The 19,433-nt window shown below is 36.2% G+C and overlaps 1 protein-coding gene across 3 annotated transcripts in view; it reads left to right on the forward strand.

Annotated features, from left to right (window-relative positions):
* The window catches only part of GALNT7 (polypeptide N-acetylgalactosaminyltransferase 7), a 122,889-nt gene that overhangs the window by 81,883 nt on the left and 21,573 nt on the right, over window positions 1-19,433 (forward strand). For all 3 annotated transcript variants that reach the window (XM_019733248.3, XM_019733249.3, XM_074338319.2), the window contains exons 3-5: window positions 14,418-14,584; window positions 18,669-18,799; window positions 19,193-19,272. In XM_019733248.3, the coding sequence (XP_019588807.3) occupies window positions 14,418-14,584; window positions 18,669-18,799; window positions 19,193-19,272 (378 nt within the window). The remainder of the gene's footprint in view (window positions 1-14,417; window positions 14,585-18,668; window positions 18,800-19,192; window positions 19,273-19,433) is intronic.

Raw genomic sequence — 19,433 nt, forward strand, 5'->3', positions numbered from 1 at the left:
GCAGAAGTGTCCTGAGTATTGATTTTAGGGTTGCAAATAAGTTTTAGGGAGCAGGCAAATTAACAAATACAGAATCCATGAATAATAGGGGTCCACTGCATTTTTATGTATTTGAATATGGAGTGTGGATTCATCACAGAAATATTCAGTATGTAGGTAATATAGTCTGAGTCTAGGCCAATACCCCATTACAGTAAATGCAGACCTCAGTAACAATGAAAATGATAATTCTAATAGACCAAATATGTTTTACCTCTTAATGTGGGCTGAAAAGAAAATCTGATAATGGCTTTTAGAAATGTCAAGACAAAAGCATAGAATATTAAAATTTTTCCATTCAAAGAACAGAAATAAACTGGCCTAGTTATTAGGTACATTATTCAATGTACCCCCATAATTCATCTTTCTTTTCTCTCTTTCCCACTCCTCCTCCCCCACCTTACACCCTCCCCCTCACCTCCTTTACTATATCTAACTGCTAAAATGGGCTTGAGAAGGATGTTGGAATCAGGCCAAGATATGCTCAGCAGGGGCCGTGGCCGCCAGTGGCATGACCAGTGATGCAACACAGGTTCTCTGCTCTGTTGGAATATTTATTAGACTTAGTGCTGACACAGTCTCTGCTGATTAGCGGACCTAATCTGAGTGTCAAAGGTACTGATGACCACGGAAATGTGACAGTGTCTTACTCTCAGGACCCACCCAACTCTGACCTAAACGGTTAGATGCTGTATTGATCTGTTTACTTTCTAAGTAACTGGCCTAGACTTTTATCAGAAATACTTACTAATTTTAGATTGTATCTTACCCCCCTCCTCAACCAAGATGTGATTTAAGTTCTTTCCAGGGAGCACATAAACAAAAGAATATTACACCTGTTTCTTATTTCAATCTTACAACAAAATCTAACCGACCATGGCCACAAAGTCCAATTGTATAAATAACACAGGAAGAGAAAAAATGGCGTTTGAAGATAAAAAGTTGCTGGTGGTTTCACATACTTTTGGGATCCAGTAAAACTAGAGATATATCTCACCCGCCAGCTGATGGTGGAGAAGTTGTTTACAAAAGTCCTGTGAAGACAAGAGCAAGCTAATACCAACATGTGCATATTTCTAGAACCTGAAAATATAAAATGCTAGTAAAATGTGCTTTGCAGTACAACCACAATTTTAACAATTCTGCAGAGGCACAGAGCTACTGTTATTGGCAATATGTAAGGATATGGTTAATTTCATAGAGAAATCTTTAAAACTAAGGTGGGAATAATTTGGAGATAACTTTAGGCAAACTGTTTTCCATTAAACCGTAACTGTAACACTTATCTGTGCTCCCCAGGATAAAGATTAAGCAGATTGGCTTCAGCTTCAGAAAACGAGACTTTAAGTAGCCAGGGGATTCAATTAAGTTGTTCCCGGGGTCTTGGAGTTTAGCAGTTTGATTTTTTAAAAATGCCTTTTTTGGTGACGAGTTTTTTTGTGAATAAAAATTAAAATTTGAGGGGCAAAAGTAGTGTTCTCCATTCTACTCTCTCAGCTAATGAGGAAGCTGCAGAAGCAGCTTCCTTTTTCTCCCTGAAGCCTTGAGTATAAAAGATCATCTTGGAGGTGGTTGTTGTGCCGCTAATCTGGGGCAGTCAGACACACCCACAGGCGAGCTGTCAGCACATGGCAGGGGGAATGAGAGGGGCCCCAGACAGCAGAGAACCGAAAGTCAGTTTACTGCATTACAGCCATACAGTTCTTCAGATTACCGCAAAATGATGTCCACGTACTATTTAAAGGAATTTCAACTTTTTTACTCTTGAGAAACGTAATTGAATATATCTTGATGACATCAGAATGTCTAGAATTGTCAAAAACTGCTTCAAAATATCTAGGATGTCTACAGCTTTTGGTCGATTTTGAAGAGATATAATTTTTCCACCACTTGAAATACTTTATTTCTCAAATGGTGATCGTGATTATTAAACATACTTAGTAATATTTGAAACATTATACTGGAACTCAGAAGACTGGCTTTTCTATTTGGATTTATAAACTTCCAAAATTTGGCGACTGGCCCTAGTGAAAGATTTCTTCCAGCAGAGCTCTTATATCTTTGTTTGTGTTTTCCTTTCCCACTTAAGCACGTTTATCTTTGCTTCTAGCTGTTCCAGCACTCTGTGAAACAGTAGTCTTCTTGGCAACTGTTCTGTGTAGACTTCCCCTCCATCAGTATGACACAATGGCAACTAGCTGGAAGGGTTACATAATTAGAGGGAATTAGATGGAATAACGAGCTAGTATCAGGAGGAAAAAACTGGCAGGAATGAAATGCAGAGGCACCTTAAGTATAATTTGCAAATCTGTCAAATATCCTGCTTATTGAATCAAAATGAGAATGGGTATAAATAGTAATGCTGTTTTAAAAATGCGCCCTCGCTTCTTAGATGCCTTCCAGCAAAGTCATTTACAAAGTAAATGCCAAAGTTTGGTCTAATTCTGTGTAGCAAGGTGGAACTCGAGTTCCGGGGAAAGCCTTACAGTGATAATTTTTATAGAAAAAGAATTATCAGGATAGACCCCTTGCCCAGGAGTTTGCTGATTATGAAGCTGCCAGGTTATGTTTTGTTCACTTGTAGAAGACTTGAGGACCATTTTGGTTTTACAATGTTTTGAAAAGGGAGAGTTTATGTATTTAACAGACCATTTTAAAGAAGAACATAAAAATCACCTACCACTCAGGTAGGATTTTATTTTTCCTTGATTTTTATTTATTTTCTTTTTTTTACAGAGATAGTCCACTACACAGATGACCACAATCGATTTCACCAGTCTTTTATTGTGGGCCATTTGAGTTGTTTCCAGTTCCTCACTATTGTAAACAATGCTATGATGAACAACCTTGTGGTTCAGTCTTTGTGCCACCATTGATTATTTCAGTCGGTCTGATTCCTCCTGGAATCGTTAGGTCAATGTAATATTAATAACTGTTTTCTTTTACTTGGTAATATTTTTACTGCTCTGGAGCCCCTCCTCCAGTCTGTCGATATTTTATCAGCTTCCACCTCGCACAGAACAGATTTGTTTTGCCTTTTTTCTTTTATCTTGCTTTCTTTTTTTTGTGTTAGTCTCCCTTGTGTATATTCTATCTGTAGACCTATTAGAAACGCAGGGACTCTTTTCTCTGTGGAGAAAAGGTTAACAAATTGATAATATACTGTCTCAAAATGACAGTTGACTATTACCTGACTTGTTATGTTCACATGTGTTCAGTTCTTGAGATCCTTGCCAGATTTTAATGAACCAAAATGTTTTCCAAAATGTGGTTTGAGATTTCCTGGCATCTGCTGCCTTCAGGGTAAGAATGAACATACTCTTTCAGTCCTTTCCTTATAATTCCACCCCATCTTTGAGCCATAAACCATTTTTTTTTTTTTTAGGGAGGGCACAGCTCACAGTGGCCCATGCGGGGATCAAACTGTCAACCTTGGTGCAGCACCATGCTCTAACCAACTGAGCAAACCAGCCACCCCTGAGCCATAAACCTTTTGATAAGTAACTTCAATTCACTTTTAGTGACTCGTTAGTCTCAAGAAGATTTGATTTTCTGAAAAATTACAATGAAGCAAAGATGTAAGAGAGAAGTAAAGATAATTCAATTAATGCAGGAAAAGAGGTAGACTACTTTAATGATTTCTTGAAATAGTATTACCAGATTTTCTCCTCCACTGCATTAAACATCTTATATGTATCAATTATAGTACATGCTAAATGAACAACCTGGCTTCCTAATACCTTTAACAAGATAAATTACTAAACAGAGTTAATATAGTCTCATTAGCCCGAGAAATTGCTTGTTCTATGAATTCATAAATGCTAACTATTATACATTTGTACTCTTTTCCACACCTATCTTCACAGTTTTATAGTTGACAGTTTTCAAAAAAAAAAATGATCTAGTGCATCTCCTCATTTTGCTGTAGAAACATTAGTATCAATCAGTTTTTAAGACTGATTATGTTATATAGCTTATGTTGATAATGACTTCAGTATCTAACAATTCTCTGTTGAGAAATTGTTCACTAACTCCAACCTAAAATTACTATGCCACCACTATAAACTTACACCTTTTCTTCAAAAGTCAAAATTTACTTTTGGAAGTCCAAGTCCTCCATATGCTCGATATGATTTCCTAATTATAATTACAGTACATTGAGAAGCCATATAATCACTCACTGAGTGATGAAACATGGAATAGGAGATGACTCAATAAACATTTTAGGGAATGTTTGCAAAGTGTGATTTTCAAATCTGTGTTGAACTTAAATTCCAAACTTGGTCTCTGCAGAACTGTTTTTACTGACTTACATTTTGATATAATGCCATTGGTCTCCATTGACAGCCTTCATGAAAACCAACCCAGTGAAACTCATTACTGCATTTGCCATAAGGGAGCCCTCTAGAAAAAAATCTGATCTGGTCTTTACACCAAGAATATTTTACTTGTGTTTTTTAAACACGGCCCTGATTTGGTTTCCCTGCTAGAAAATTCAAACCAAATTGTGGCCACCCCTAATAAATCTGGGGGCAGCGGGCACTCAAGGCCACCATGTTGCCCAATTCAAGGTGGTGCCATTCATAGTATATTCTTTGTGAATGGTGCCCCCAGAATTGTGCACACAGAGCCCTTGGCCCTCTGGTATGTACTTTTAATGCCTCATTCTTTTAAATATATATGTTGGAGAATATTGGGGACCAGTGTGTTTCTCAGGGCCCACCAGCTCCAAGTCGTTGTCTTTCAATCTAGTTGTGGAAGGTGCAGCTCAGCTACAAGTCCAGTAGCCGTTTTCAATCTTTAGTTGCAGAGGGCACAGCCCACCATCCCCTGTGGGAATGAACCAGCAACCTTGTGGTTGAGAGCTCGTGCTCTAAGCAACTGAGCCATCTGGCCACCCCTAATGCCTCATTCTTGATTCCTCCTTTTTTTTCCTCAGTCTTTCTTTATCCGTCGTTTCCCCACTCCTATTTTTAATTTTTGTAATAATTGTTGCATTTTTGTGTGTCTTTGTAAACTGCCAGAAGTCCTCTGTGGAACAAGGTGCAGCATAAATTGATAACATAGACGCAAAACTGTATTAGTTCATGCTCTTAGTGTCATGTCTATGCCGTGGTACCAGCCTTGATACTTATGCCTATGAGTGCTTGTTTCAGCTCAAATATATCGTTTGATAAGCTGGTACTTGTGTTAAATCAGACTATGGAATGAAAGCTCATATTTTAAATGAGAATCCCTTGTAGCTATAAACATATGGCTCATACTATGAAATGTTCTTTTTCCTTTCCCAGGGAAGTTCAAAAAAATATACAAGAACATATGTCCAGTGCTAGGATTCCCTGCCAGAATTTTTTCCTAAATTGTGTTTTGACATTTCAGATCATTAAGTGGACACATCTGTCCGAGTATGTTTTCCTTTTCAAAAAAAGAATATTTGAAGACAGTTACCCAGCGATGTAGTTGAACATTCTTAGTTTGCCCCAAGGTATTTAGTATTCTCAACCCTTAAAAGCAGGCAGAAATCCACAGAGCTGTGTGCAGTCATTTTGTTAGTGGCCATGTAGTCCCCGGGTATTGAGTAAAAATAAGGAATTCACTTTCCTGTTTTCTTTAAGCACATATTTGTGAGTAATTCTTAGTCAATCAGTGGTTTAGGGAAAAGAACCTTAGAGTCAAAGGATTCATTTTCAAATCTCGCCTCTGGTTTTGAGCAAATCTTATAACTTAATGGAGCCTCAGTCTCCTTATGTATAAAATAAATAATACTAATGCCTGTTCCACCTCCCTCACAGGGTTACTGTGAAACTCAGATGTGTGTGAAAGTGCTTTGGAAACTGTAAGAGTGATTAGAACTGCATTTCCCCAGTCTGGGATAAAATGAAATCATAATAACTAACAGCAAAACACCCTTTACTTGGCTCCACGGTGCTAGAATTCTAGCTGCCTCAGATTTTTCCCAGCTAGTTCTGGGAGTTAGCTGGGCTTGTTGACCACATGCTCGGGAATGAATCGTCTTGGATTCCTCACGGTGGCGTGGGTGTTCCTTCTCTGAGGCTCACTGCAGTGGGCTTTCAGTTGCTGCTCATGCAGTCAGTGCTCACAAAATACTGGGCCTGATGCCAGTAATGTCCTCGCTAAAGGGACATAATGCCCTTCACACGTGGTTGGCTTGGCAGGACACTACATGAGGAACGTCCACAGGATGGATGAGGTAGAGGTGTTCTCTAAAGCTGTACTCCAAGCTTTCTGCCCCAGAGTTTGTGCACATTATTTAAGGTTGCTGCAGAGACCGCAGGCTGAGTGGCCCGGTGAGGATATAAACTTTAGGAAGCCTCTGGCTGTTTCGGAGCTGTGAATTCTAACCATTCTGTGACTGTTGTTGGAGGATCATTGACAGCTGAGCTGTCATAGCTAATGACTGGACAGCTGTCTCCCACTAACTGTGGGGGTGCCAGGAAACTGGCTACCTCAGAGAAGATTAGAGAAAGTGGAAATAAATACAGATACAAGCTTTTCGGAGAGCCCGAGGTTACAGGAGAGCACACGTGGTCTGAGCAGATAATGGTGCTATTCTTTGTTACATAAGCTACATGAAGCAATGGTTTTTACCAGCTCTTTTTGTAGTTTCTTGCCTTAGCAATCAGCCATAATAAGCTGGAGAGTTTCTGGTTCTGGCCATTCTTCTCTGCTAAGAATTTTTCCGTTTGATTGTTTGGGCATGAAATAAACCTGTAGGCTTCAAATCTCTGCCTCAAAAAATGAAATCCATCCTAGGAGAACTTTAGGTGCAACTACCTGGTGGGAATTGGGGTATTTGTCTTCAAACCTCGTACCCATGGCAAGCATGTGATTTGTTTTTTATTTAGATTGAGCTGATTGGGAGAGTGGACATCCTACAGTTTATGGGCATGCAAGCTAAAGCCACCCATTGTTTCTACCCTCATATTCAATCTGCTGTCCTACCTTCCAATTATTATACCATCCAGTACACACCAAAACAAGTATGGCAAACAGCTGTACCTTCTCTAGCTTTATCCTGAAATGTGGTATATCTTAAAACTTTCGTAGATGCAATCATTAAGTCTGTGTTCATCAATTTTTGGCTTTTAATCCCAATAGAGCAGAAGTTAAAGGTTTATTATTCTTTTTTTCATTCATATTTAATTCATTACTGAAGAAAATAGATGGTATTCGGTGATATAGTCCTAGAAAAAAGTTTATTTCATTAAATCAACCAAAATGTATTGAATATTAACATAACACGTGAAAATGTTGTTCTGGCTAAGAGCAGAACTTCTGATGATTAGTTGTGCTGATGTTTTCATCTTGTAGGTGGTTAAGGAAGAATGAGTTCTGGTGTTACAGACTTAATTTTGACCTTCAAGAGAGGACTGATTGATAAGAATTGATAAGAACATTAAGGACAAGTAATTGGATCATCTTAGCATTCCTAATAATCAAGGAAAGGAATGCAAACGCTTCAGGGCATCAGGGTAGTTTTGAGAAAGTGGTGAAATAAAAAATAAACTATAAATTCAATTTTATTGAGCCTAGTCAAAAGAAAGAATAATTATCAAGAAGGGAGGAGTCTGCATGGGGGTAAGAATAGAGAAGCCAAAAAGATGCGATCATCGTAGCCCCAGTTACCCATGGGAGAGACGGGGCCTGAGTCAGCAATCTGAATTTAGTCTGTTCAGCAAACCCTGTTGTGGAGGAGGATGAGTGGAGCTTTCAAAACCAGTAAGACAATCAGATTCTATGTTCACCAAGCAATCTTCTGATTGTTAACAGAATTTGCAGACAGATTTTCTAGTGATAACTAGGCTACAGGAAAATGTGTGATTTTTTTTTTCTCATTTCAAATTAATGTTTTATATACCAACCTACTATTTGAATAGCATATGTAATTCTCTTAAACATAATCAATTTTTGTACATTCATAAAAATTATTTTTAGGACCTACCAAGTAATACCATCTCTAGCTTATCTTTCTATAACTTCAGCAATGACCTTAGGGGAAGATATCCAATAATTTCAAATTTTAAGAAATTGATTGATTAAAAGGTAGTGAAAAACTAAGTTTAATTCTATGATGACCTATACATAATGAACTGAACTTTATAAAAATGTTAAGAGTAGCATGTTAGACATGGATTATTTGCCAGAATCAAATCTACTCAGCTAGCTTAAGCTATATTTAAAAAAAAAAAGTGTGGGGGGAGTGGTGGAAACAAGCAGCTAATTGAAAGGATACAGAAGTATCTTACAGAACCCAAGGTCAGGAAGTACTCCTCCCTGAACCAGAAAATAAAAAAGTGAGAACCAAAGTCATATGCTCTTTCTCTCTGAGGGTTCATGAACTCTCATCTCTGCTTCTCTCTTTCTCTGCTTTTCTATGAAAGTAGCTGTCCAGCCCTTGCCTCACAAGATCATTCAAGAGCTTGGTACACACCAACTAGAATCTCAGAAGCCAAACGTCCAGGGAGAGGGCCACCGATTGGCTCAACCTGTACAATTATTCAGTGTTACTCCATCCTATGGACTACGTATGGATGACAACATGTAGTCTCTTCTACCCAGTAACTGCTGTTTAAGGAGACTCTTAAAGAAGGTTGCCTGGGTGGGACAGTGAGTGATAGCCAGCTTTCAGAGAAGCAGGAGACGTTCCAGACATGCATCCCAAGTGGTGTCTGCCAAAGATAACCAATAATAATAATAATAGTAATAATTTTAAAAATCTATTTGGAGTAAAATAAAGAACAAGAGAAGAAGGCAGATTATCAGGACAGAATATAATTTTGACCGAGAGAAAACAGATATATGTAATACTTTTGTTTTCTTTCTTAGCTATCTGCAGAAGTGATCTCAGTATTGAAAGTTTTATGGCCAACATGTTAAGAGGGAATTAAATTCAAATATAATGAGCATAGAATAAGAAAGCACCTGAGTACTTCAAATTTGTTGAGGCCTTTAAAGCCTCTTAGAGCACTAGGTATTGACGAATGTACCAGATGAATTTGAGAGGAAGTGTTGTCAGTAATCCAGAAGTATTGTGGAGAAGATGAGAGCTTTTAGGAAACTGGAGGTGGGGATATATCGCCTTGTATTTTCAAAGCAGGAGAGAGAGTTTACGTCTGGAAGCTTGACATTGATGCACTAAGATCCTAGGAGAGAGATCACTTATACATACTTAAAAAGTCACTAGGTGCCAGCATGGGTCTTTGAAGAGGAGTCAAACCAAGCTAGTAATAGTATCTAAAAAAAAAGACATGAGCTTACACTAGTGGATCAGGAGACTGTGTGATACTTAATGCATCTTGATTTAGCAGGATATTTGAGTAAAATCTTCAGATCCCTGTGGACAGATAAAGAACTGTAGTCTGAATGGTAGTGTAGTTAGATGAAATTGATGAATGGAGTGATATTTGACCTTCTCATATTCGTCCACATAAACAGTAGATACAGAGATAGCAATCTTACTAATCCAATTTTCAACACAGAAAACTAGGAGGGATGGTTATATACACCAGTTGACAAAATCATCAAAGAGCAGAACCTGCTGGAGCATGTACCTAAACCAACAATATACTATTCAGTAAATGTAAACGTGGTATTTTATGTTGAGTTCAACTGCAAAAATACAGAACGAGAAACATTGGGCTTAATAGTAATTTGGTGAGACAAGTTCTAGGGACGGGTGAGCTAGCAATATGATATGGTTGCAAAAATATACATATATACTGCCAATGTAATTTTAAATTACATATTTAAATGAATTATATCCAGACTAAGGATTTTAAATATTGCCCCTTTATGTTGGCTAGTCCACATCTGAATTATTGTAACAGTCTTTTCTGAGAAATACATTGACAAAATGGAACACATCCAGCTGATCGGGAAATTTAACTTATAAATTTATTTGATGCTTAGATTATTTTGCTATGTGTAAAGAACTGTAAGGAATAAAATCTACCATAACTTGTTCTAAAAGAGCTTACTTTGTATCATTCCAGTCAAAGTGCACAGAAACTGAATACTTGAGTAAAATCCACTCCCCCTAGTCTTTTGAGCTTGAGTGAATGGGTTTAACAGGGACAATTCTCCTTTCATTAAAAATGTATATTGGTTTCTGAATGCTAAGTTGAATTATATATTCTGTATCACTAATTTCTTAATCCATTGGCTGTCAATACTATTTAATGTAAATTGTAAACGTTTTTCCACTTTCTTTCATCATGGGAATGGGTAAGAGGTTTTAGATGGAGACAGGAAAGATTCTTAAATTTATTTAAAACTAAAAGTGGATAGTTAAAAACAAAATGAGTGTTTTCCAAATTGGGGAATTGTTTGGATCTAAATCCTGTTGGATTTAGAGTGCTTGCAGAATTAAAGGAAGGAATCCAAAGTGACTATTATTGAGACTCAGGAAATGATCTAGAAGTAATATACAGCCTTTTAAAGGGCAAGGTGGGTAATTTCCATAAACAAATACACACTCGTGTACACGTACACACACACACACACACACACACACACACACATTACTGTAGATTAATGATAATACATATGGATTGCAGGAACTTGCAGCCAAACAATGATAAGGTTTTCATAGTCTGCTGAATTAGATATTATTTATTGATGAAGTCGAAATACAACAAGAATTTCTATCAAACTACAGATGTTAAAAACATAGCTGGTAGAGAGAGAATGCAAGTAAATTATTCATAGGCATTTCATTTTGGGTTTTGAAATCTACTTTTTTAAGTTATAGAAAATTCACAATGAAAATTCTTAATCCCATCTTTTTTCTGCTACCAAGCACCTCACCTACACAGCTGCCATGAAAATATTCTGTTAAATTACTTTAAGAATAACTCTATAGCTTTAATCACTTCAAGCCTGTAGTCTGAATATTAATATTTGCAGCCAGAGTAGTTCTGTCATAAAGCTAAGGCACTACTTACTATCCTTGATGATAGAGGACTTTTTAAGCTCTCTTGGAAAATGAGGTGCCAGAGAGCAGAAATTAGTCAAAAGCCTCTAACAAAACCCATCCATTTAAATGTGGCATTCTTGTTTCAGTTGGTCTTCCTTCTTATTAGAACATATTACAAATTCTATGCCAATAAAGTGAGAGAAATGATACAAAACAGGGGGTTTCACCTCAATACCATGGGTGCTTCTTTCAATACTATGACTTAATATCAATGTTTTGTATATTATAAGCTCTACTTCTGTGTGTTCTGCCAAAGGCCTCATCTCACAATGGGAAATCAGAAAACTGCCAAAGAGCTACACTTTCTCATGAACCTACGTTCAGGTTGATGGTGGCAAATGAAAACTAACCCAATTTGTGTTGGCATAAAGGTTTCCTTTGGGCTAGTGTCTACTCAGCATGAAGTTCTAACTCTGGGCCATTTCTGTGCTCCAGAGGGTCTCTTGTCTTCTCTTCCTTTCTTCTAGAGCATCCAGGTGACAGAAGGGTCAGATATCTTTGAGGTGGTGTGGGTGGTCCTGGCCTGCTTACCCTCCACCGATGCTGCCTCCTCCTGGCTCTGAGTGAGGTATACCCTGTCTCCTCAGGTGTCCTGACCTCTTTTCTTTGAAGGAACCCTGCTGTAGTAACTTCTGGTCAATTCTGTTGTGCTTGGGACTGGATGGTCCTTTCCCATGCATACTCCACTTTGGGGACTCATCTGTACTTAGCCTTTCACTGGTACTGTGGATCCTCTGAACCCCGAGGGCCAGTCCCTGGCTTCAGCCTTCTGCCCCATATTTCACTGCATGTCATCTTACCCTTTAACATGGTGACTCCTAGCAGGCCGCTGGATCTTAACTCTCAGCTACTTTCCATATTCCCACTGAAAGCATGTGGAAATTTCTAGTCTCTCAGGCTCCATCCTAGAAACAAGGGAGACTGCAAAGAAAAGGTAAGAAAAGGAATTGTCTTGCGCTCTCCCTGCCTAAATACACTTCAGCATTATTTCTGTTCTGCACTGCAGCCATCCCACATTGAATATTCTCTTCCTAAAGAGATGGAGGAAGAAACACAAGTCCCTTCCTTCATCTGCTTTTATGATGTTCTATGATCGTGTTTCCTCCAGATTTTCCTCTTCTCCTCACTAGAAGAGCTTCTACTTCCTCTTTCTTTCGTTCTTCCACCTACCATATGGACTTAATTATTGTAGCTATAAATACATGTAGCTAGTATTTTTTTCTTTTGTTTATGTTAAACAAGATGTCTTATCATCTTGAGATAGCCTAGGTTTATTACCTGGCTTCATTACTTACCGGCTGTGTGATCATAAACAAATCATTTATCTCTGAGCCTCAGTTCCCTCATCTATAAAATGGGGAGATTAATAGTACTAACTTTATAGTGGTGTTGGCAGGTTAAGTAAGTTAAGAAAAGTAAAGCAAGTAGAATAGTGCCTGGCACATAATAAGTATATGCTGTTATTTGCTATTATATTACAAAGGCCGTTCTTTGTAACTTTTCCTCTTTAACTCATGTTTTTTTTTTCATAGTTTAATTATGTTGCCCAAAGATATAGATCTTCCATCTATTCATTTTTGAAGTTCTCAAAATATCTGAATCATATGCACACAGTTCATTCTTGTGCTCTTATCTTTTCATACCTACTTCATTGGTCTCAGTACTTTTTTTTTTATCATCCTTTTATTTTCATCCTCACATCATTGGCTCTAGGAGGCCTTCCTGACCACATGTCCTGAGACTAAGTGAGGTCCACTTGTCACATGCACCCTGGTTTTACAACCAACACAATCACGGATAATACAAATATTTGCTCCATGCCTCTCATCTCCTGTAGGACCTTGGGGCTTCATAAGGGCAGAAACCATGTGTGTCTTCCTCGACGCTGTAGCTGCAGTGCCTTGCTGACAGCTTGGGCATAGTAGGTACTGACTAGTTACTCATTTAATGAGAAAATGCAAATGTAAGAAATAAGGTTCAGTGGAATACCAGACCCAGTCTGCGTTTCTAGAAAAACAGCCTCTAAGAACACAGCCAATTTAGAACAATTTTGAAAACATAATAAACACCTGGAGAAAAGGTTGTTTCCCTCTATATTTGGCCAGGTCCTGTTTTGGATAACAGTTACTATTCTAAATGCTAGTCTAGGTTATCAAGCTGATAATGTTAATTATTGCTTTTATGGTTTTAAATTTAATCTTGGGAACAAGCTTATTTACTAGTTCATGAATAGCTATGGGGGAAAAAAAAAAAAAAAAGCTTTCCCTTCCACTTACCGAGGAGAAGGTAATAGGCTCAAATGCTAGATCTGAAAATTAACTCGTGTAAAAAGAACATGGGTCTCAAATTGTTCTCATTAGCCTATTTTATTCTTTCTTGTTTTTCTTCCATAACCAAACAGGAATATATATATTTTTTTTTTGGGGGGGGGGGGTACACACACAGACACACACATACACATGCATATATATATATCACATTTCTATGAAACTCAGTAAACCTTCCCTGGTTCCTTGAATCTTTTTATCAGGCTGTTTTGAGTTTCCTTCCAATTAGAAAAAGGCTTCTGGCAACTTTAATCTTGCTACAGTTTCAAATAGTTTTGTGTTAAATAGGTGAAGATCCTTCTTTAGCCAATCTAGTAACTCTAAACAATATTAGAACTTTACTCATTCAACAGTTAAGTTTTGAATGCATGCCACATGCCACAGTTCGGCCTTTAAATTTTTTTTCTTAATATTTGATCCATTATTAGAATAGGATTTCTTTCAAACACAGTTATATAGTGGTTTATTCACAGCAAGTAAAATAAATCCCTTGCACCAGAAGCTCAAGTTTTAAAAAGGAAAATAAACTGAGAGCTAAGTTACGGGGAACAAAAGCCTGAGAGCTGTAAATAATATCTTAAGCAACTCAACTGAGAAGAATAAATTTACAAATTATCTCTAGCACATAAAAAGTGGTAAAGCATAGGGAATAGAGTCAATGGAATTGTAACAGCTGTATACGATATCAGGGGGGTAGTAGTTTGGGGGAGGAGAGGTTTAACTTTGTGAGGGGTGTAAATGTCTATTACATTGTTTTGTACACCTGAAAATAAATAAATAAATAAATAAATAAATAAATAAATAAATAAATAAATAAATAAATAAATAAATGCTGGTTCGTTAGGAAGTAGCTTTGTCTATGAGTATCTTCATCTCATAGCATCTTCTGTCTTCTATCTTGTGTTTCTGTTAAAATATAAAAGGTTGTATTTCATTCACTTACCTTAGGTAAGTCAATAATATTTAATCCAATCAGAAAACATAATCATAATAAGTTTGGAACTGAGTATTATAGATTACCTCTAAATAAATATGATGAAAATTTCCTTTTACAGATGCAAGTATTGGCATTACGATGAAAACTTGCTCACTTCCAGCATTGTCATTGTCTTCCATAATGAAGGATGGTCAACCCTCATGAGAACAGTCCACAGTGTAATTAAAAGGACTCCAAGGAAATATTTAGCAGAAATTGTGTTAATTGATGATTTCAGTAATAAAGGTAATGGCTATGAAATTGACATTTTTGTCTATAAAACACATTAATTATGAGTAATTGTAAAAGTGTGATTTGAAAATAATTAGTCTTTAAAAATTAATAGTTAGCATCTATTATCAAGTTGGCATTGTGCCAAGCATTGTGTCTGAGTTATTTTGTTTAATCTCTACTATAATCCTTATGATGGGTAATATTATTATATCTCCATTTTACACATGAGGCCCAGATATGTTAAGTAACTTGCCAACAGTCACAGAGGTAGTAATTAACAGCTGGAATCAAACCTACAGGCTCATAAGTCTGTATATTTAATCACTATCTTACATTATACCAATTCTTTGGGCGTTGAATTTTGCAAAAATTTAGTCATAGAGGTAATTTATTGAAAGACTGAAAAAAAATGCAATTGCGTGTATGTCATAATGCCATCTGATGTTCCATCCATAGTTGTCAAACTGAAATCCATATACCTATTTAATAGCCTATATTTTGCATTTTAATGAGGACACAATATTGAATTTGACCAGAATCCGTGGACTATTTTTTATTATAATAGAAAGTATCTACTAAAGATTATTTTGTTCTCCATTTGATTTAGTATATCGAACAAAAGGAAATTGTATTTTATTTTTAAATTCTTTTTAAGGAGCCAGCTATTATAGCATTTACAAAGGCATTAGTTAGTCTTGGTTCAACTTGGCAAAAGAGAGATTGAGCATTGATTTTTCCAGATAAGTGAGTTTAAGTTAACATTTTTAAAAAAGTAGATCCATTGTTGTAAGCTGAATATATCTTCTTAATGACGTAAATGTCAAAAGATAGATAATGCTATAGCCCAGACCCCAAATCAGCATGCTAAATTAAAAACGCAATTGTGCTGCTGAAACCCAGATCTGGGTATTTGTTTATTCTTCTTTGCTTGTCACAAAACTGAATTGAATCTTTTGAAACCTGACCAAAGAAATTGGACTACTCAATAACAGGTTATTTGCTTTTTGGCAAGTACGTTTTGCAGACAGTTTTTGTATACAAACAGTGATACCACTGACTATAAGGTCAGAAGTGAAGACAGAGCAATGGTAGTCTGAAAATACCATTCAAAATGGCTTTACAAAAGCTTCCTCCAAAACTTAATTTAGAACTCTTGCAGTCTGGATAAACCTCTCCTGTTTATGCAAGGACGTGACCAGAATCTTGATCTTATACACATATATTAGCATGGAGAAGAAATAGAAGTATGGCCTGTTTCCTTTTCCCCTCCTCTTTGTGCAACTAACCACTTTTTTCAACTAGCCATTTTTAATTATAGTAGAGAATGTATAATTTCAGATTTTTTAATCATATCAAATGACTTCAGCTTACACATCTTATCTTGGTTGCAATTTTCTAGGACAGGAATGTTTTCATTAAAAATACTATTCCTGTCTCAATATAAATATTTGAAAATATGTTTTAAAGTTATATTGTTGGTACCAACAATATTTTAGATTTAGGAAAACCTAAATCTACAAAAATAACTTTGAGAAATCCCGTGTCTCTGATTGTGCTGATTTTAAGAAGCCCTATATTATTAATACAAGTAAAATCTCAGCATATCCCAAAAAAAAAAAAAAAAAAAAAAAAAGTAAAGATATAGCAAAAGGTGTTTGCCACCCGAAATAACTGCTTGGCCCCAGAAAAAGGGAACAACCTTTTGGACTTAGATTTTTGTCCACTTTAAATTTTTTCAGATCAGTGCTTCTGTTGTTATAAACTCTAATACACAGTCTCTTGTACCACATTTTAAAATCAATCACATACAGAGTTTGCTTAGCTTACAGCCTGTAGAGAGATGTTTGTTGGGGCTGCCCTTGAACAGAAGTACAGACATCTTTAATTAATTTTCCCAATTTCAGAACAACCTTAAAATCTGTCAGTCCTATCCTTGATAAAATTATATATTCTTTGGTAAATCTGACTTGAGTGAAAATTTGCTTTATTCCTTCTCCAGTAGATTCAGAAAGTGGAGCTTAGAGTTAAATAAGTTTTCTTTTAAAGACAAAATACTGTACTAATATAAAACCTCACAAAGAGCTGGCTGCTCATAACACTTGGGTTTCTGGAAATCACAGTATCCTCTCAAAACAAGATTATGAGCTTTTAAATAGAGCACACTCCTGTACACGTGTGTTTCAGCCAGCTGAGGCTGAGTCAGTTCGAGGTAAAAGGCAAGCCCCACACTCTCAGTGGCTTATAACAACAAAGGATTATAGTACTGTTCTCCCTCCCGTTCATACTACATGTTTCCTGCAGGTCAGCCCTGCTTTGCTCCACGTGCAGGGCCCTGGCTGCCAGAGCAGCCTGATCTCAGACATTGCCTGCCTAAGGGCAGAGGAAAAGAAGAGACATGGACAAAGCACTAGTGGGATTTTAACAATTGTTCTCACAAGTACCTCACATAATTTCCACCCCCATCGCATTGTCCACAGCAAGTCACATGGCTCAACCTGACATCTGTGGGTTGGGGAGGATAATCACCCCCCCAAGGAGAGGCAGAGAATACTTTGAACCTTAATGCCATAATGCGAAATCCCCAAAAAAACAGAAGTCATTTGATTCACCAACTTCCCTTTTGGGACATTTTTACTAAGAATCTAAATTTGAATAATAGGCCATCGACTCATTTTGGCCTATAAATATTTATGTATTTTAGATTTATTTAGGTTGTACATCGAAAAAAAAGCACCTAATGCAATTCAGAAGGGGCTTTAAAAAACGGAAAAAAAGCAAAAAAAAAAAAAAAAGCTTAAGACTCTCCCAGGCTTAAAAAAAAAAAAAATGTAAGGTAAGAGCTCTTTAAATTTTTTTTAAATTGAGGGAAAATTACCTAGATTTTCTGGGGAAAAAATATAATTCAGCATGAGAATTTTGTTTATAATTGTTATTAAATCTGGATTCTAAAACAGGAAAAGGGAAATTGTTTTCTTCTCAATTTTGAATATCCATGTGTGGGTGTCTTGGTAATTTATAAGCTTCCTAAAAATGAGTGAAGTATTATTAAGTACACACAGTCTGATTTGCCCATGTAACCATTAGCTCATCACTAAATACAGCTGTGTTTTTGTATGCATGGGCCAAAATTTTAAACAATTTAAAAATAATTTTTGTGTCCACAAGAAACATCTTTAAGGATTCAGGAGCTAGTTGTGGCTGTAATGAGCCAATTTCATGGACTCACAGTGATATGAACAAAAACTGTTCTCTTGCAACTGAGAGGCCAAGATGGAAACTTTGACAAATGTATCTTGTTTTTATAACACAAAATTTTCTCTACCAACTCATATATATATATGTATATGTATATGTATATGTATATATATATATATATATATGTATGTATGTATGTATATACATAATTATATAAATGTAAATATTTATTTGTATATATATATATATATATATATATATATATACACACACACACACATTTATACATTTATACATACAAACACTTGTTGATGCTTAAAATGCAGAGAAGATGGGATCTCTTGATTTCTATTTGCCAGCTTGATGGCAATTAGATTCATCATATGGAGACCACAACCTTGTATACTGATTATAGTTGGAGAAAGATGGCCCAGAAATAAATGTTTACCTATACACTGTGCGGATTCCAAAGAAATTGTACAATGTTATTTGTAGGTAGTGTATCTTCTGAAATCCTGAACCATTCTGCCAAAAGCAAATAAAATACTGTGCCTGAAAGCTTTTAGATATGACATTAATGTGTGAATTTTTTAAGTTTTTAATTTTTTTAATTTAAAAAATTTTTAAGTTTTCATGTCAATTGGTAGTCATCATTTATTTGATACTTAGAGAGATGTTTGATCATTCTCAGGCCAACCAGTTCTCTGAAGGCACATTAAGCATATCAAATAATACACTTCACCTTACTTCCTTATAGACTAAACATTCAATCTGGTCTGTGTAAAATTGACTGCCTAAAGTACCTTTTGCCTATCCCTGTTTCATGAGAAAAATGATAGTTTAATTGGTTTATATACATAAATTTAATTTATAATGTTGATTCAAATTTTTTTATTCACAGAACACTTAAAAGAAAAGCTAGATGACTATATTAAGCTGTGGAATGGCCTAGTGAAGGTATTTCGAAATGAGAGAAGAGAAGGCTTAATTCAAGCACGAAGTATTGGTGCCCAGAAGGCTAAACTTGGGCAGGTAGGAAACATTTTTATCGATACCTACAATGTCAACATTTTGGATTTGGTAACTAAAAGGTCATATGCATTTTTAAGTACCCTTTTAAAAAATGTTTCTCAATTATAGTTGACATGCAGGATTATTTTATACTAGTTTAAGGTGTACAGCATAGTAATTAGACATTTATATAATTTACAAAGTGATCCCCCGATAAGTCTAGTACCCACCTGGCACCAATAAACCTTTTTTTTCCATTGAAATGAGAATGCTGGTTTAAACAGATAAAACTTAAATGTTAAGATTGACTCTAGTGTTAACTTATATTAGCATCTAATTTTAAATTGTGTGTGATAATATGATGTACTATATATGAGTGTTCATTCACCCTGCCTCCTTTTTCTTTTTTTTAAGGTTTTGATATACCTTGATGCCCACTGTGAGGTGGCAGTTAACTGGTATGCACCACTTGTAGCTCCCATATCTAAGGACAGGTAACATTACCTTGCTTTTTTTCTTTTCTGGTTAAAAAGTAAACCTCGTCCTAGAAGGACAAATAATATTCTCATTCTTCTGAATCCAGTTCTATTCAGTACATTGATTGAGTGTTCTGTTGTAAGCGTCATCACTCAGCTAGTTGTTTCCTGGGGTGAAG

The sequence above is a fragment of the Rhinolophus sinicus genome, chromosome 15, assembly GCF_057876585.1.
Source record: "Rhinolophus sinicus isolate RSI-liver-muscle chromosome 15, RSI-T2T, whole genome shotgun sequence".
Lineage (NCBI taxonomy): Eukaryota > Metazoa > Chordata > Mammalia > Chiroptera > Rhinolophidae > Rhinolophus > Rhinolophus sinicus.